Below are 17,042 nucleotides of genomic sequence, written 5' to 3'. Positions count from 1 at the left end.
TTACAGTATTAATGCACACACAATGTACTTATAAATCCTGTGTTTATGCAGCATGTGAATCTGGTCGAAAGCTTTCGGGAATGTACAATTCATTAATTATATTTTCACAGTTTGATCATGTTCTTATGAAGGTTTCATTAATGAGGCCCATTACATCTGTGTGCATACAAATCTAACCACGCATTTATTCAGAACACAGTTCAGGTAAGGGTGACTCACGGTCAGTTTGCGGCCCTGATAGGACTTAGTGATGCGGATTCCACTCTTCGCCAGGTTTCCGTTCTTCACCAGCAGATGTGGCTTAGTCTCTCCAGCCATCCCATTACACATATCAAAGGTGATGACGTTACTCCCGTCTCTGGCTGCAAAGCCACACACACAGGACGTGGGGTGGGCAGTCAAGCTAGCACACTCCCACTGCCGCACGTTCACCTCGAATGGCCGAGCTCGGCTCTTGTACAACAGAAAGGTGCCTATCTGGTAGTTATCATAACGCCTGGGAACAAAGACAGAGAGGTACAAGTGGTATCTAATCTCAGTATATGATATGATTATAATGATGCATAGAGTGAATAAGGTTGAAACTATTAGTTGATAATAATAATTATAATCATGTTATTGTACCTGCCATCAAAGGTGATGATGTGAGGATCTGTGAAAACGTAACAGTAAGCAGGTGGGACGTCTTTAACTGTTATCTGCAAAAATAAATTATTAAACATATTAAAAGAATTTGGTATGATGTACACATCTTAATAAATCAAATGTAGTACTTTTTAACAAAATGTCTATTTAAATATATTTTTTTTTACCTGAACACTTTGAGATGTATATCCATTCCAGAGAAAATTGGTGCTGACTATAGGTTTCATAGATATGTTAGTGATTCTGTCTCCGTCTTTGATGATGTCAGTGACTGGACTGTAGTGAAGCAAGGCCTGGCTGCACACCCCCTTACGGCACACAGCATGAGACAGCTCCACTTCACAGGAGGACAGGACCAGATCAGCACCCAGAGCCACCTCGCCTGAGCACAGTGCACTTCAGTTACATATAATAATCAATTATTAAAGGCTTGACATATTATATTAACTATTATATAAACATTTTAGCCAAATACAGTACTGTAAAGTTACTGTAAAGTCAAGGCCACTACAAGTGGGCACAACTGAGACAAGTTACAAGTTAGTGTAGCAAAAGTTTGTAAAAGTTTTACGATCAGTATTCATGATAGATAACATTTAAATAAATAATATTGAATGTGAGTGGTCAATTTTATTTATATACATTACACAGACACAAGTATTAGGAGACTTGCTCATTTATTATTTTTTTCTAAAACAAAGCTAAAATAGTCTATCCACCCTGCTTTTATTCAACACTACTATGAAAAATATTGCCTCTTTACATTTCTGCTTCTCTGCGCTATGATACATAATAATGTTTTATAACGTTCACCCATTGCCTCATATGGAGACACTGTCTGTAGCATCTAATGGTCACATCACATCATTACACTCAATTGATTCCAATCAAGATGTTGGAATCCCAGTTTCTACAGCCAGTCCAGGCCTAAAAATGGGCCAGGTAAAATTTCTAATTTAATTTTGTGTTTGAAACTAAATGTTATGTTATGTTTTTGACTAGTTTGGTCCTTCTGACCTTCTGATCTGAATTTTTGATTTTCTTTTTAAATAAACCACTCTCCCATCATGAGTAAACAGGAAGTCGTTTTGGCAAAAAAAACAAAAACAAAGTGTACCTGTACCTTGGCTGCTGGTGCTGAGTTGTAATGGTAGCCTGCATGACTTTGAAATGCAGGGCAGAGGCACAGTGCTCTCTATCACCAGCTCATACTCCTTCCCATCCTCTGAGATCGAGGCAAGCTCAGGTTCCAGCTAAAACCAATCAAACCCAAGAAGCTATGATGTTACATGTTGTGATGCAAAGTCCATTCACATTGGCTTTGATTCAAAAAGAAGAATGTGTGTGAACCTACTCGAATCCCTGCAAAGAACTCCTCACTCTCCACCGAGAAACCCTGTATATCTGGAGCGTCCAGAAAGAAGCTGGAACAACTGCAGCAGATCTGCAGAGAGAGGGAGAAACGGAAGCAAAGACCATACTGATGTATTTTATTTCAAATTAAATTATTGGTCAATTCATCAGCAACACTTAATATCATATACACAGTCATATCAGAATATTTTGACCACCCCATGGTTTGGAAGGAACTCAAGTGAAAGAGTTTGTTGCATGTATAAAAAAGCAAGCTCTGTGACTTGTGAAGGTTGGGAAAATTTTGGAACCCAATATTGCTTAATTCCTGAGATGTTTTGTAGCCGCAATAGTGAAGGTGTACTGAATATAGAAGTCTCACATTTTGGGTGCTTCTCAACAACATAACAAACAGATCCCACATGGGCCACTGATGCTGGAGGGACCATAAGTGGGGCAATCTCAGTGCTCGGCTTTGTTTAGAATGGGCATTTGTGTCTCTGGACAGATTCTGTCACCTAATACAATCCACATGCCCACAATGTCTCTAGTCACTAGTTACTTTATATAGTTATCCCCAGGTGCAACAAACACTAAACTGCCACTACTACCACATGGGTATCACAGCTACAATGAAAATAAATTAATAATACATTTATTATAACAGGGGTTAGACAATGAAACTAAAACACCTGGTTTTAGACCACAATCATTTATTGTCCCGACGGACAGTTCTGGTGGAAACAGGAGAGTTGAAGTGCACATTGAATTCTGTCGTGATTTGATCAGCCGTGGTTTTATGTTTTTTGGATACAATCGGGGTTAGCACCCGAACATCCCTTTCAGACAGCTTCCTCTTGAGTCCACAGTTAATCCTGTTGGATGTGGTTGGTCCTTCTTGGTGGTATGCTGACATTACCCTGGATACCGTGGCTCTTGATACATCACAAAGACTTGCTTTCGTGGTCACAGATGCGCCAGCAAGATGTGCACTAACAATTTGTCCACTTTTGAACTCTGGTATGTCACCCATAATGTTGTGTGCATTGCAATATTTTGAGCAAAACTGTGCTCTTACCCTGCTAATTGAACCTTCACACTCTGCTCTTACTGGTGCAATGTGCAATTAATGAAGATTGGCCACCAGGCTGGTCCAATTTAGCCATGAAACCTCCCACACAAAAATGACAGGTGTTTCAGTTTCATTGTCCAACCCCTGTAAGTATTTCAACAAACCCACACAAAACATGTGGTATGTATTATAAGTGTGGTTATCTTTGTAGACAATTTCTTTTGGTATAATAGTAATTTGTACAGAATTCCTTTTTAAAAAATGGTTATAAAGTTTATACCCTGTCTCCCAGTCGCAGGTTGATGCCATCCAGTTCAATAAAGGCGAAGGTCTGTATGGTGGTCTCCTGTCTGAGCTCCTCTTTGTTACCATCCAGGGACAGACGCCACCATGTCACTACATAGCCCAGAGAACTGTTCCCACTGCTGCCATCAAACATACACTTTAGGAACACACTGCTTCCTGACAGTTCTGCCATAATTTCAGGCACTGAAGGAGAAGGGGGCTGCTTATCTGCAGTAAGAAAAAGCTCAACAGTTAAAGATCCTCTGAACGGGTCTGAAGGTCTGGCGATCTGACAGTCTGAATGTAAGACTTAAGGTATAAAGTTTTAATACATATTTGCTATTTAAAGTACAGTAAATGCAATAACATTAAAATTCAACAATGTGAGATGAGTAAAAAGAAATTAAGGTTGTCCTCAATTTTGTCACAGTAATGAGGTTCTCTAAAGTCTCCATAAATGCATAGCTCTAGCAGAGGTCTATATCATGCTAAAATTATAATAAGCAGGATTCATATAATAAGGATTATTAATGTAAAAAATTATTGTTACTAGACAGGCTAGACTTTGCTTAAAAAACATAGCCATGGTCATCAGAAGCTCTGGGTGGGTGTGCGGAGGTTTTTTTTGAGAATCTCTACAGGGGCCCATCAACACCACCTGAATGATCACTCATAACATGGAACCCATGGCAACATCTCAAACTACCCCCCAACACATAAACACACATGCTAAGCTCATTAAGGAGAGGGACATTCCACAGGCTTGGCAACTCTGACCCTAATTATTTTGGTGCCTGTATGACCAAGACTTCCTGAGAGACAAACGAAATCCTGAAACAATCCAGATGCACTTCAAAAAGTGAGAAAAATAGGTACACAGTATGAAATCAAATAGAATATTTAATGACAATTGAATATCCTTTTTGAAAGAGTTTAAAATAACTTAACCAAAGAACTGCAATAGACAAATTACAATTAAAGTAAAGTAGTAGGATCCAGAGGATACTACCTACACTCAGATGCCAAAAGTCTTGGGATAGCATTTTTTGCACTAGAAGGCACACTTGACATCCTTTAATTTTCCCAGAAATTGTCAGTGCGCCTTATAAACCAGTCAGGTTATGAGTAGCAGTAAAGCCACTGTGCTGAAGTGCATCATTATATTTCAGTTTAGTTCTCCAGTACCGAGGCTGTAGCAGTATTAGCGTTAGGTGCTACGCTCTAGCTCTTTTGCCATTCAGAGGTGAGTATTATCGGACTGTGTCCTGCTGCTAATCCCTGCTAGCACTGTTGGAGCAGTATTAGCATTAGCCGCTAACCACGCTAAGCGCTAGCTTTTTTGCCATTCAGAGGTGAGTATTATCGGACTATTTCCTGCTGCTAATCCCTGCTAGCACTGCTGGATCAGTATTAGCATTAGCCGCTAACACTATCCAGTGCTTGTTTGACTTTAAAAAAAAAATGGTTTTGTTAAGAAATTCAGTTTTGTTTCCTTAGCTTAGCTGTTTTTGTTGCATAATGCACCTTATAATATGGTTAAAAATAGACCATAAAATAGACGTTCTTTGATAGCACGCCTAATAATCTGGTGTGCCTTATAGTGCGAAAAATATGGTAAACTGATCACAGTGTTACCCTGAGGGAAGATTTGGCATTAAATTTTGGCATAACATTTTTTATCCAAAACCAATTACTATAGATGGCATTTCTGTGAATATTGAAAGTAGTATTGAACTGCATCTCCGCATCTCTATCATATTAGCAAGCTAAAATAAATATGCATATTTTAACAATGCATTGTTTAAGATTCTATCTAACTCTGCAAAGTTACAGTAGCCACAAAATTTTGTCTCCTTACCATTGCAAGTTCCATCTTCATTCCTGAGTGCAGCTTCACAGCCTGACTGTGTGGAGTCTGGCATTTCTGTGCACATAAAATTGAAGAAACAAATTCATTTATTTTATATTATTTTATATTAAACATGCTGTCTGTGGGAAAGTGAGAACCAGATGACTTGCCCTCAGCGCAGTAAGCCATACAGCCCTGTGTGGGCTGGAGCAGGTACACATAGAACTCCCCACAGTTACGTACAGATACAGGCAGCCGGAACAGACAGCAGTCCTTATTGGGCCCGTTGAAGAACTGCCAGGTAGCACACGCCGTCAGCTGCTTGACTTCCAAGGGCTGTGGGAGAGTCTCCCCCTCAGCCAGAGAGAGCCAAACTGGAGCTTGGGTTCCACAGTGATTTACCTAGTGCAGTCACAGAGAATCAAACCACAAATATTCAATTCACTTAAAAGACATACACTGCCTGGCCAACTAAGTAAATGATCTGGGGTTGCTGCAGTCGGTCAGGTCTAGGTTCAGCAACAGTATGTGCTGAAAGAATTAGGGTCAGCTGACTACCTGAATATACTGAATATAGACCAGGTTATTCCATCAATGGATATTTTCTTCCCTGATGGCATGGCCATATTCCAAGATGACAATACCAAGACTCATGGGGCTGGAATTGTGAAAGAGTGGTTCAGGGAGCATGAGATCATCATTTTCACACATGGATTGTTCACCACAGAGTCCAGACCTTAACCTCATTGAGAATCTTTGGGATGTGCTGGAGAAGACTATGTGCAGTGTTCAGACTCTACCATCATCAATGCAAGATCCGGGTGAAAAATGAACACTGGATTGAAAAAAATCTTGTGACATTGCAGAAACTTATCAAAACAATGCCATAGAGAATGCGTGCCACAGCCAAAGCTAAAGGAGGTCCAACCAAATATTACAGTGTGTGATTTTATTTTTGCCCAGACAGTGTATGTAAAGTTTCTTTTTAGGTTTATGAAACTGTTACAACAATACAAATTAGGTTCTTCATGGAATCTCTAGTAAAAGCAATGGATAATTTGTTCCTCTAAATGGTTCTATATACAAGGTTCATACACTTTAAACCAAATTTAATTGGCACATTTAAATGATCATACGATCTATAAAACAGTGCAGACATACAGGCATTTTGCACTTTTGGGTCCTTGCATCTGTGCCTTATATTTGTCTAAACGAAGCCAGACAGTATCAAATCAGCATTTCTGTCAATGGACACCTTTTTATTAATTGTCCAGGAAAGGTTTGCTATTTGGCTTTTCTGTTTGCATGGACAATTGTAGACAAAGGTCTCTACATGCCCACCTTCTATGAGGTATTCTGTGTGCTGATGTGTGTAGTTGGAATGTTAGTATAAGAAACTAATTATTTTATTAGAGCTGAGACTGCATTCAGTAGATTAGAGTATATAGCAATGAACTTCTAAGAAAGAGTCCTTAATCATCTTTGATGTCCACTGGAACCGTCACTGAAACATGCTCTTATCAGTTTCCTGACAAAGCTTCAGTGTTCACTTCAAAGAAGAGGAATGCTGGGTTCATTGCCCAGTGCACTACAAATTTGAGGCTATGCTGTGCCAGGAAAGAGACAAGTTAAACGCTACTGAGTAAGCATACTGTCCCTGCCCTATTGGCTCGGCTGTAGCTGTAGCATTTCGACTGTGAATCACTAGCTGTTTAGTAGAGCACATAAAAGTCACTGTATCCTATTAAAAATAGTGTTGATTCTAACTCAACCTGATTGTGCCATCTCTGCCAGAAGTATTTTAGGCTAAAAAAACCTTTTGCCATAGTTTTTCTGATATTTCTCCATATGTAATATATGCATATGTTTTGATTAATGGAATTATGTAATTGTCCTGCAACATACAGTTTATTATTGTTACTTTGTGTTTGTAGTTAGTGTCTAGTAATTTCACCATGTAACCTCAAACATGTAATAGAGGTGTACATGTTAAAGACTGGGGTATTTACATGGAATAAAACACTAATCATTGCTATTATTGCTCTAAGCAAGCAAACAAACAAAAAATACAATTAAAATATTTTCCCTTGATATAAGTGGTGAAGTTTTAAACATCGAAGCTCTAAATGCATTTACTAAACTACTTTAGTAGTTTACAGCTACTAAACATACCGGTACTCTTAAACACAGGGTGATGTAATTACAATTACATCAAGCAATAGCTTGTAATCTCAGTAGGAGGCAAATGACACACACAGCATTTATTGTAACACATTTACAATACCTCCACACATTTGGTGGGCATACGGGCGGGTTTATCAAAGATCTGAAACTGGTACCACCCGGGGGCCAGTGAGTGGTCACAGATGAGCTTCTCCTGCAGGGCAGACTGGGGCAGCTGCTGAGAGGTGAAGCTGGTGCTCCGGTAGGGGTTCTGTAGAACAGTGTGACCTCCTGGACTGCACTCTGGAGGCTCTGCTAACAGTAAACACATTTTCATAAATATGTGGCCGGCGAGACAACACAATGATTGCAGGAAACACATGTAAATACCAGACATCCCACCCTGCCAAAAGTCTGGGATGTAGTACCAAGACCACCTCTTCACCACAATCCCATCTCCCCAATGTATTCAAAAAGTATTGGATGGAGAACCATCATTCCAGAGAACACAGTTCTACTGCTCCACAGCTCAAAGCCTGAGAGGCACTATACCCCTCTAGACAGGGCTGTACGATACTGGGAATAATTGATATTGCAATATTTTTTTCTGCAATATAATTTTGCGATATTATAAAATGCAGGAATTCCTACCACATTTTACATGACATAATATGCATAATGTCCTTTGTGTGTCAAAGACTGTAATAAAATAAAATAATATCAAACACATCTGGTAGTAGGCATGGTGCAAATAGGTTCATTATTATCTGCTCCAGAGAGCCCTATTCTATTGACAATATTTCTCTACAGTGACTAGACTGCAGAGTAAGTTATGTTTGTGTTGAATGCTGAATGATAATCCTTATCAATTTAAGACCTATCTGGACAGGATTAGTTTCTCAGGGGGTCCTGGTGTAATTTTTTGTTTTATGTGTGTGACGTCCTCTGAGAAAATTACAGACTAAATCACCCACTGTTTTTCGCTGAACTCTGTGGTCCTTTTAGTAATTTTAGTCCCATCCGAATGCACATCTCTGAATTTCATGTCCGCGCGTTTCATAAAATAGATATTTGTCCACTGCCACGCACTGCAATTACACTTTGGGCATGCGTTTTCATGGAGATCCACGTAAACACAACAGAAAGTGGAAATGGAGGAGCTATTGAACACGATGTCATGTGACCGGGAAAGCAAAAAAACTCACTGGTCCTCCTGTTTTTTTCAATTGCAGTCTGAATGCAAGGGTTTTATCACTGAGTAGAAGTGTGAAATATTTTTCACAGACGTCCCCCTAAGAAACTAATCCCATCCAGATCCAGGCTTTAGTCTCAATTTCTATTTGGAATTTTTACAAATATATAACATATAACATATTTATACATGTATCTATGTTAGTATTGGCTTTATTAAATCTGTACATATCAGGTAGCTTCTGTCATCGGGCCATAATTACTATATCAGTGCATCCCTAGTATGTGTTTACATCCCTGTGGAGTAAAGCATTTGTTATGTATTGTTTCAGATACTGCTGTGCCAACACAGCCCCCTCTTCGGACAGGTGGCAACTCTGGCAAGGCTTCTACAGTTTCACCTCCTGATGTCAAGATGTCATCTCAGGCACCATGTGTTAAAAGGTTTAGAAAAGCAAAAGTTACTCGGAGAAAACAACAAGTGTTTAGAGGAAGATACAGGGGGTTCTCTCCAGAGGCTTGAGACTATGTGGTCCCTAGGTCTATTACCATGTGATGAAAATAGATGAGGAGGGAGGCAAAGAGTGAGAGAAGTCAGTATAGGGCTAGAAAGACTAAGCTCGGCCCAGACTGCAACTTGCTGAGAGACAGAACATGAGAATTACCTCACACTAATCACACTAACAAATAAATAAAATTAATGGCTTTATTGCATTTAATCCTGTCTTTTTATTCTGAGCTTCCTTAGTAATTTCCTGTATCTTCTTTTTTGACAAGAAATCAAAGATGCAATATCTGACCATAAACCACAAGCCCAGGCAAAAGCAAGCCAAATCAAACATAAATAATTATTACAGTTATGGTCTGTGTAAATCAGCTATTGACAGATATGTGCAGGTCAGTGTGGCTGAGGACCAATGCTTGGGGGGAATTAATACAGCTTGGTGGCTGTAGGGCAAATGTAAATGGGAGAAACTAGGTATGAAAAGAAAGGTTAAATGAATAAGTTTGTTTCAAAAGATTGAAAAATATAATAAGAATGACATGCATTTATTTCCATTGAAACCTAAAAAGTTTTTTTTTTTGCTCTCTCATTTAAAGTTACCATACTATTTGCAGCTATCATGATTTTTCTGACAGTGGTGCTACATGTAGGCAGCAAACAGGGCAACTGAGTACACTACATATACACATGTATTACCAAAAGTTCAACATATCACTAACACCATGACAACCACCCAAATTATATTAATACACTGTGGTCATTCACTGGTGAGAGAAATTCTTCTTTCACTCTTGCTTTATAAATCAAAATCTAACATAAATAAAAAATAACTTTTCAAAACAGAACAGATATGTCAGGTGGTGTAAATACAGTGATATATTGATATTCAGCACTATAGGACAGTGTGTAGTGAAGAGTATGGCATGATGCAGTGTAGTCTACACTCAACTCAACACAGTATTTTCACAACATTAGGAACACTGTGGGAACTCAGACATTATAATATGTACAGTATATGTGAAGTGTGCGCAGTTTAAGGGTCAGACTTACCTGCCTGAGAGAGGTGAGCTGTGTAGAGAACCGCGGCCAGACAGATCCAGAAATCCGGGCACATTTTAGAGGATTCACTGCGGTTCTGACGAGCAGAACCTGGAGGAACTCACTGCAGGAGCTCTTACCCCCTCAGACTTCAGGATAATAACGAGTGAAACGTCTCAGAAACGTCCAAAACTACGATACAACGTTTAGTGAATCCACTGAAGGAGGTCTGCAGAAGGAAAGTAGGTAGACGCAGTCAGTCTCAGCTCAGCTCAGCTCCAGTCAGCAGGTCTCAGCTCCCCGCGCTGGAGATAAACTCCCACACTCAGCTACAGGAGAGCACTCAACATCTAACCAACTCATTATACAATTACTCAGACTTTCTTTATTCAACATGCGCTTTATATAACGTAAGATATACATTAGGAACCATTGCAGAGAAAAAAAACACATAATAAATATATGCTATCTCTTAAATGTATTTATTTACTTAAATTATATTATTTAAATTATTAATGCTGCTTTTTTAAAGTAAGCTCTTGTTGCAATGTATTTATTTATTTTTTTGCGTTTTTATAGTTTTATTATTTATGTAATGCACTTGTACTTTAAGTTAGAGGTCTGCGCGGGACTGTTTTTTTAAACCCGCTCCCGCCCGCTCCCGCGTCTTTTTGTCCCGCTCCCGCCCGCTCCCGCAAAAAAATCACTTCTTTTAATCCCGCTCCCGCCCGCCACATACACATTCCCGCCGCTCCCGTCCCGCAGTCCTAATATGAATTGAATTAATTACATTTAGTGCTTCAAATTTACATATGTATTTATTAAAACAGCAATTCAGTTCGCAGTCCAAACACATGCCATCAGGTGCATCAAGAATCCTAGAAGTGGATTAGAAGTGGATCTATATTATATAAAATAATAAATGTAAAAATATATAAAATTAAATTCAATTAGTTTAATTAATATTTGTATTATTATTATTAATAATAATAATAATAATAATAATAATAATAATAATAATAATAATAATAACAATAATAATAATAACAATAACAATGTTATTGTTATTGTTATTATTATTATTGTTATTATTATTATTATTATTATTATTATTTTGCACCAGTATAGTAAATGTCGTCCTTTAAATTACACACCCCCCTCCCCCCTCCCCTCCTCTGCACACGCCTGCTGGAGATGCTGAAAATGTGTGTGTGTGTGTCCATCCTCCGAGAGATTTTTCTTGTGTTTTTTTGTTGCTTGCATGGGAATCATAGCGTGATTATTATAATTTTCTTAACTATTTATCAATTTGCGGGAGCGGGACCACATGTTAATGTGGTCCCGCTCCCGCATGGCCTGTATTGATTAAATTACCGCTCCCGCCAATAACAATTCAGTTTTGTCCCGCGCCGCAACATATTCTGACGGGTCCCGCGGGACTCCCGCGGGAGTGCAGACCTCTACTTTAAGTCATATATGTTTCGACCCCGTCCCTCTGTGATTGGTGCTGAGGGCTCTAAACCACTCCCCACACAAATGATCATCACAGACCTGATCATTACATCTCTCTCTCTCTCTCTCTCTCTCTCTCTCTCTCTCTCTCTCTCTCTGTTTTATATACATACATTTTATTAAGTATGTCTTGTACATTGATCTAATTGCAAAAGTAAGATATGTAATTAAAAACATTTTTAAAAAACTACAAAAATAGCATTTGTTACCTGTCCCCACTCTCCAACTATAAACTTTATCATGAAATATAGTTATTAAAATCCTTTAGAGATATATATTTTTTTGCATTGTTGTGTGACTCCAAATCCCATATATGCTTTATTTTTTTAAATAATAAATCCATACTATTTAAGTTAAAATACACATTTTAGTTGTGTCTCTGGGTTTCACTAATTTCTGTTACTGTAAAACATTACCCCATATGAAAAATCTGGAACATTCTACAAGTCACATCTACAACAGGAAGTGACATCAGCTGGGTCTTCTGAGGACCATGGGAAGACCAAAATTAAGTTCCCTCTTCTTCTTTTTTTGTATATTTGATCATATTGTAACGAAATCTGAGGAACAAAATGTCAGCGCTCTGTCCTGTTACCTAAATACATTTTTAGATATTATTTGTTTATTTTTAGAATACACGTTTTTGGGAAATTACTAGAATGTGCTCAGTGTCCTCATACTATTAGCATAGCTGCCATTAAGCTATATTTCATGTTTTTGCTAATTCTATGCTAAAAACTCATAACTGTTACTTTCATTCCTATTACTCAAAACATAAAAAGTAACATGAATGAGTGCCAGCAACAGGAGTTATTTTTTGTCATGTATTTATCAATTATTTGATCATGCAGTCAACCATCTATTTAAAATAAAGACAAATCAAGGGAATTTAGTGAACATGCTTTTTAAATGTCACATGAGTTTTGAAGGCTTTGGAGACTCCTACAGGACACTTACAGAAGCTGCCTGTCCACTCTCTACTTTACTTAATCATTTCAGATCAGTAACAGGAATCAAACCCAAATTCTGCGTGTTTGTAGATAGACATAAAAACTGGACAACTATAGCAAAATGAAACGTTTGGAGGTTGATACATGGAATGTTTGATTTGTAGTTTTGGAAAGTGCCAATTTTGTGATTTTCATTTATTATATTTATATAATTAATACAATTAGGATTTTCAGTTTTAAACCTTCAAACATGAAACCTATTTAATTTAATGTAATGCTTGAATAGAAATCCTCAAAATTTAGATGTGTAATATCCGGCAGAAACTTGACAAAAAGGTCGGCCTTTTCAGGGGTTGATATTAATATTATTGTTTGTGTGAAGAACCTTTTGTCTGTAAGCATTGTGAGTATAGAAGAACCATTCAAAACCTTAAAATGAACGCCTGTTATGCAATGGTAAATAAAGGTTGTTTTTCTATCATCAACCCTAAACAATGTAATGTAATGTAACAAAAAAGTTTAAATTTTTTCAGTGTTCTTTGATATCAGGGTGGGGTGTTTTTCACAAAAATATTAATCTACTTAAACGTGTCCAAGAGTTCCCTGTCCACCCTGTCATCTTGGGATAACTCCTCCCCTTTATGAAAGTAACCTTTGACATCAGAGACCTGATCACAACCTTTTAAGGATTAATTTTCTAGTGACTGAAGATACTAGCTGCATATTCAGTAAAACACTTTGAACTGAAGAGCCTTGCCTCTGCTTCTTTGATTGGTGTCAATGACTCTTAACCACTGCCCTAAAAATGTGAGAAAGCACATAGATAGCTTGTCAAATCCCAGAAGGGGTGCCCACTATATTCACTGCACGCCACTGCTGTAGAGAATATACTGCCAATAAAATAAGACTCTCTGGAGCAGATAAACATGATCCTGGAGCAGTGTAACTAAAAAACTATGTTCTCTAAAGTGATTTAATACATTTCGGATGAATTAAGGGGTTGGGGATAAGCTGCGTAGTGGTGTTCATTCAAACAAAAACTATATGTGAACTTACATATTGGTCAATATTAATATAACATGTAATTTGTGTCAGCAGCATAGTTGTTTAAATTCCAAACAAATGCTGTGCAACAAAACAGTCTTAAAGATTTACTTTAAATTAACACATTATTACAAATGTAGAGGAACGTTAAGATAAATTTTGTACATTTTATAATCTTTTCTTTGATGTGGGGGTGTTTTTTGTCATTTCTGGAGTGCAGCCTGGTTTAGTTAAATATATTGTGATTAAAAAAATTGTTTTTCTTATATATGCTTCATGTTCAGCAATTTAATAATATTAAGTTAACTTACTATTTCTCATATTGTCTCCATACTTAGCTAAGGTAATACTTAAGCTGTCAATTTACATTTTTCACATGTATTTACCAATTAGTAATCCTTGAGGTACAATAGTCCCAGAGCATAAGGGTTAATGTTCAGCCTAATTCAGCACCATTTTGAAGAGAAAAACACATGTATTATAGTATTATTTTGGGGAAATATGAGTGTACGGCCTGGCAAAGCATGACAGGACTTTCTGCTTGTTTCAGCAGCACTAGTACTCCAGCAGATATGGTAGATTACAGGAATATTCTGTGTCTGAGACTAAAAGAATTTAATAAATCAACAACAAACTGTGTATTATATTTGGATAGTCAGGCAGAACAGAATAAACTCAGAAAACATCTTTTTAAAATTAAGCGAGTGAACTTTTGCAGCAGCCGTATCCACTATCGATCACTCATTGTTTGACTACGCATATCAACACTGTGGAGCAGTCAGGGACTTTTTTCTATGAGAAGCTGAACGCAAGCTTAGGTTTGATGCCTAAGCCAGGCGAAGGAGTCAGATAACCAGACGGCATCTGTTAAAGTGTTTTTATCAGGGCTGTCCCACTCCGTCAGATGTGAATAACATTCACGGGATGAAGACTGATATCTGATACAGCCATCTGTTCTGTGACTGAGAGGTGTTTATACACTGAGCAAAATTAATTACATGCCTGTTTCACACTCTTCACACTATCAAATTGAAATTAAAATGAAAGAGCACTGATTTGTCATAATTAGATGCTCACAGACCAAGTTGTTATATTGTAATACTTATAATAGCACAAATACTCAAAAGACTGCAGACTGCATAGCAGATACCAACATAGGTGTTTCATTCTTCCTAGACATTTAAATCGAAGCTATTTAATAATATGAGTACTTGAATGACAAACTGTATTTTCCTTGGCATAGTTCAGGCTATGCAAAAAGCTGGAGAAAGAATACATTCCAAACCACCAAAACTGTGATGTAACAGTCTTGACATATTACATTTACACTTCTAAACTTTACCTACACCCAATTTATTAGTAAAATGCTTAGTTATACGTGGTGAAACAGAATAACACAAATTACGACACTGGAGAGCAGCTTATCACCTCTAGAATTTGCTTATTAAGAGATTACAAATTGCTTATTAGATCAGGCCTTGTGACGGCAGATTTTCCTCTGTTAATATTTGCAAAAAGGGAGCTGAAATGTTGTTTGCGACAAAGCAAAAGTCAGGGAATCAAGTGCTGTGTATATATATATATATATATATATATATATATATATACAGCCATAGTAAAGTTCTCTTATCCTTTGGTGTGAGCCAAGGTTGTACCTCCCTGCAATTCATTTTTGCAACTTCAGATGTCTGACAATGTAAGTTAGAGACAACAGATAAAATGAAGGTAAAGTGAAACATATAAGATTAAATCAAATCTATTGAGATATAAGAAATATGCAAAAATAGGTAGGCTAGCGTTTTACGGGTACAATATACCAGTTAATATACCGGTTAGTATAGGGGCAACATCTTTGTTACTTACTTACTTAACAATACAGTATTAATCGTTATTAATCAGTACTAATTAAACATAGTTTTACCGACTGCGTTTGTTAAATTTAAACCCTGCATGTTGGATTAAATACTGTACATTGTGTTCATTAGTTCACATTAGCCATTACAGTATATCAGCTTTATTGATATTGTTTGGTGAACACTGGGACTATTTCCCCAGCCTCAAGATGCAGTATATCAATCATAGGATAGTCTCACACAGTGTGTCTGCTATTGTAGATAACATCCTTTCCCCTTCTTTTTCCTATCTCGCTTCACAGTCAGGTCAACCAGGGAACGTTTTACAGTATCCGTGTTCTCAAACTCTCAAAGAAACACACATAAGTACATCATACGCTTGCCTAAGCCTGTGGACGTCAGCTGGAGCTGTTGTTCTTCCAGCTTTAACAGGAAGCAATAGTCTTAGGAAGGTCATGGGAATTTATGGGACCTTCTACCTCTTATCTTTTGAAGGAATTAGAGGCCAGTGGCCTGATTCTGTGCTCAGGTTTAAGTTGCACTTTACCTCCAATCAGCTCTTCAGAAGATCCAAACAAACTTATCACCAGTAAACCTGTTTAAGTCTGACCTGACCAGCAGATGTGTGTGTGTTTGTTGCAGGATTGTGCTCCCACTTAAGCTCTAACCCAATAAAACCCAGGTGTGACCCTTGACTTATTGAGTAAACTGCCTATAAAGAGACTTTAGCCTCTTTAAGTGTTTTGCAAGGGTTCTTTAGCAAAGGTAAGGTTCTGTACAGAAACAAGAGAACTCAAAAAAACATTTGCATTGCTTTTATACCTGTTTTTACCTGGATAATGGTAGATAATTGTTAGAGCAACACATTGTGTTTAATATTAATTCATTATTATACAGACCATTTTTGGTGTTGTGTATTAAAGCCTGGATATTCTGGTTTAATCTAGGCCTCAACCCTGAGCAAATAATGCGATAGTATAAGCTACAATGTGATATATATATATATATATATATAATGTACTCTTAGTTCTTTAGTAGATAATCAAAATAATCAAAAGCAATAATCAAAGAATCATTTGAATGCTTAAAGAAGAAATCAACCAATCAATCAATCAATCAATCATCCTTTATTTGAACTCGGAAGTACATTAAGGGCAACCCTAATTTTCAATGTAGTCGAGCATTTACAAAAACAGGAATTGACATGACAAAAAAATAATAACTACATTTAATTATTTAAAAATAACAGTAATTAAAATAAAAAAATGACTGACAGATGCCTGAACTGACAAGCACAGGTCAACTTTACTTCCAAAAATGACCTTGTTTCTGGTACGTAGTCACTTTTTTTTTATTAAAAAACACTTAAAATGACCTTAAACTTTTTTACTGATAAGGTTGGGGTTTGATTATGTTCTGTAACACATAGGCTTTAGCATTTTATTATAACTAGTCAATTTATATATCAATGTCATATTGTATTATCCTTTACAATATCATAACAAAAAAATGTAAAGCTTATGATAATAGTGATGTACTGCCATACATTTTTCAGACCTGTACAGATATTTTAAAAACTTTT

General features: G+C 37.2%; 1 protein-coding gene across 3 annotated transcripts in view; it reads right to left on the bottom strand.

Moving 5' to 3' along the window:
• The window catches only part of vwde (von Willebrand factor D and EGF domains), a 33,800-nt gene extending 23,315 nt beyond the window's left edge, over positions 1-10,485 (bottom strand). Inside the window, exons 1-10 of one of the 3 annotated variants that reach the window (XM_049466804.1) lie at positions 10,114-10,485; positions 7,489-7,682; positions 5,375-5,606; positions 5,214-5,279; positions 3,351-3,583; positions 2,000-2,089; positions 1,769-1,898; positions 813-1,027; positions 625-698; positions 220-496 (exon numbers count right to left, since the gene is read on the bottom strand). In XM_049466804.1, coding sequence (XP_049322761.1) covers positions 220-496; positions 625-698; positions 813-1,027; positions 1,769-1,898; positions 2,000-2,089; positions 3,351-3,583; positions 5,214-5,279; positions 5,375-5,606; positions 7,489-7,682; positions 10,114-10,177 — 1,575 coding nt within the window. In that variant the 5' untranslated portion in view covers positions 10,178-10,485. The remainder of the gene's footprint in view (positions 1-219; positions 497-624; positions 699-812; positions 1,028-1,768; positions 1,899-1,999; positions 2,090-3,350; positions 3,584-5,213; positions 5,280-5,374; positions 5,607-7,488; positions 7,683-10,113) is intronic. The other 2 variants (XM_015601045.3, XM_049466803.1) reach the window with 2 other exon arrangements.
• Between the last annotated feature and the right edge of the window lie 6,557 nt (positions 10,486-17,042).

Source organism: Astyanax mexicanus, chromosome 18 (assembly GCF_023375975.1).
Source record: "Astyanax mexicanus isolate ESR-SI-001 chromosome 18, AstMex3_surface, whole genome shotgun sequence".
NCBI lineage: Eukaryota > Metazoa > Chordata > Actinopteri > Characiformes > Acestrorhamphidae > Astyanax > Astyanax mexicanus.
The sequence above is the reverse complement of the archived record's forward strand: the minus strand, read 5'-3'. Positions and strand labels throughout refer to the sequence as shown.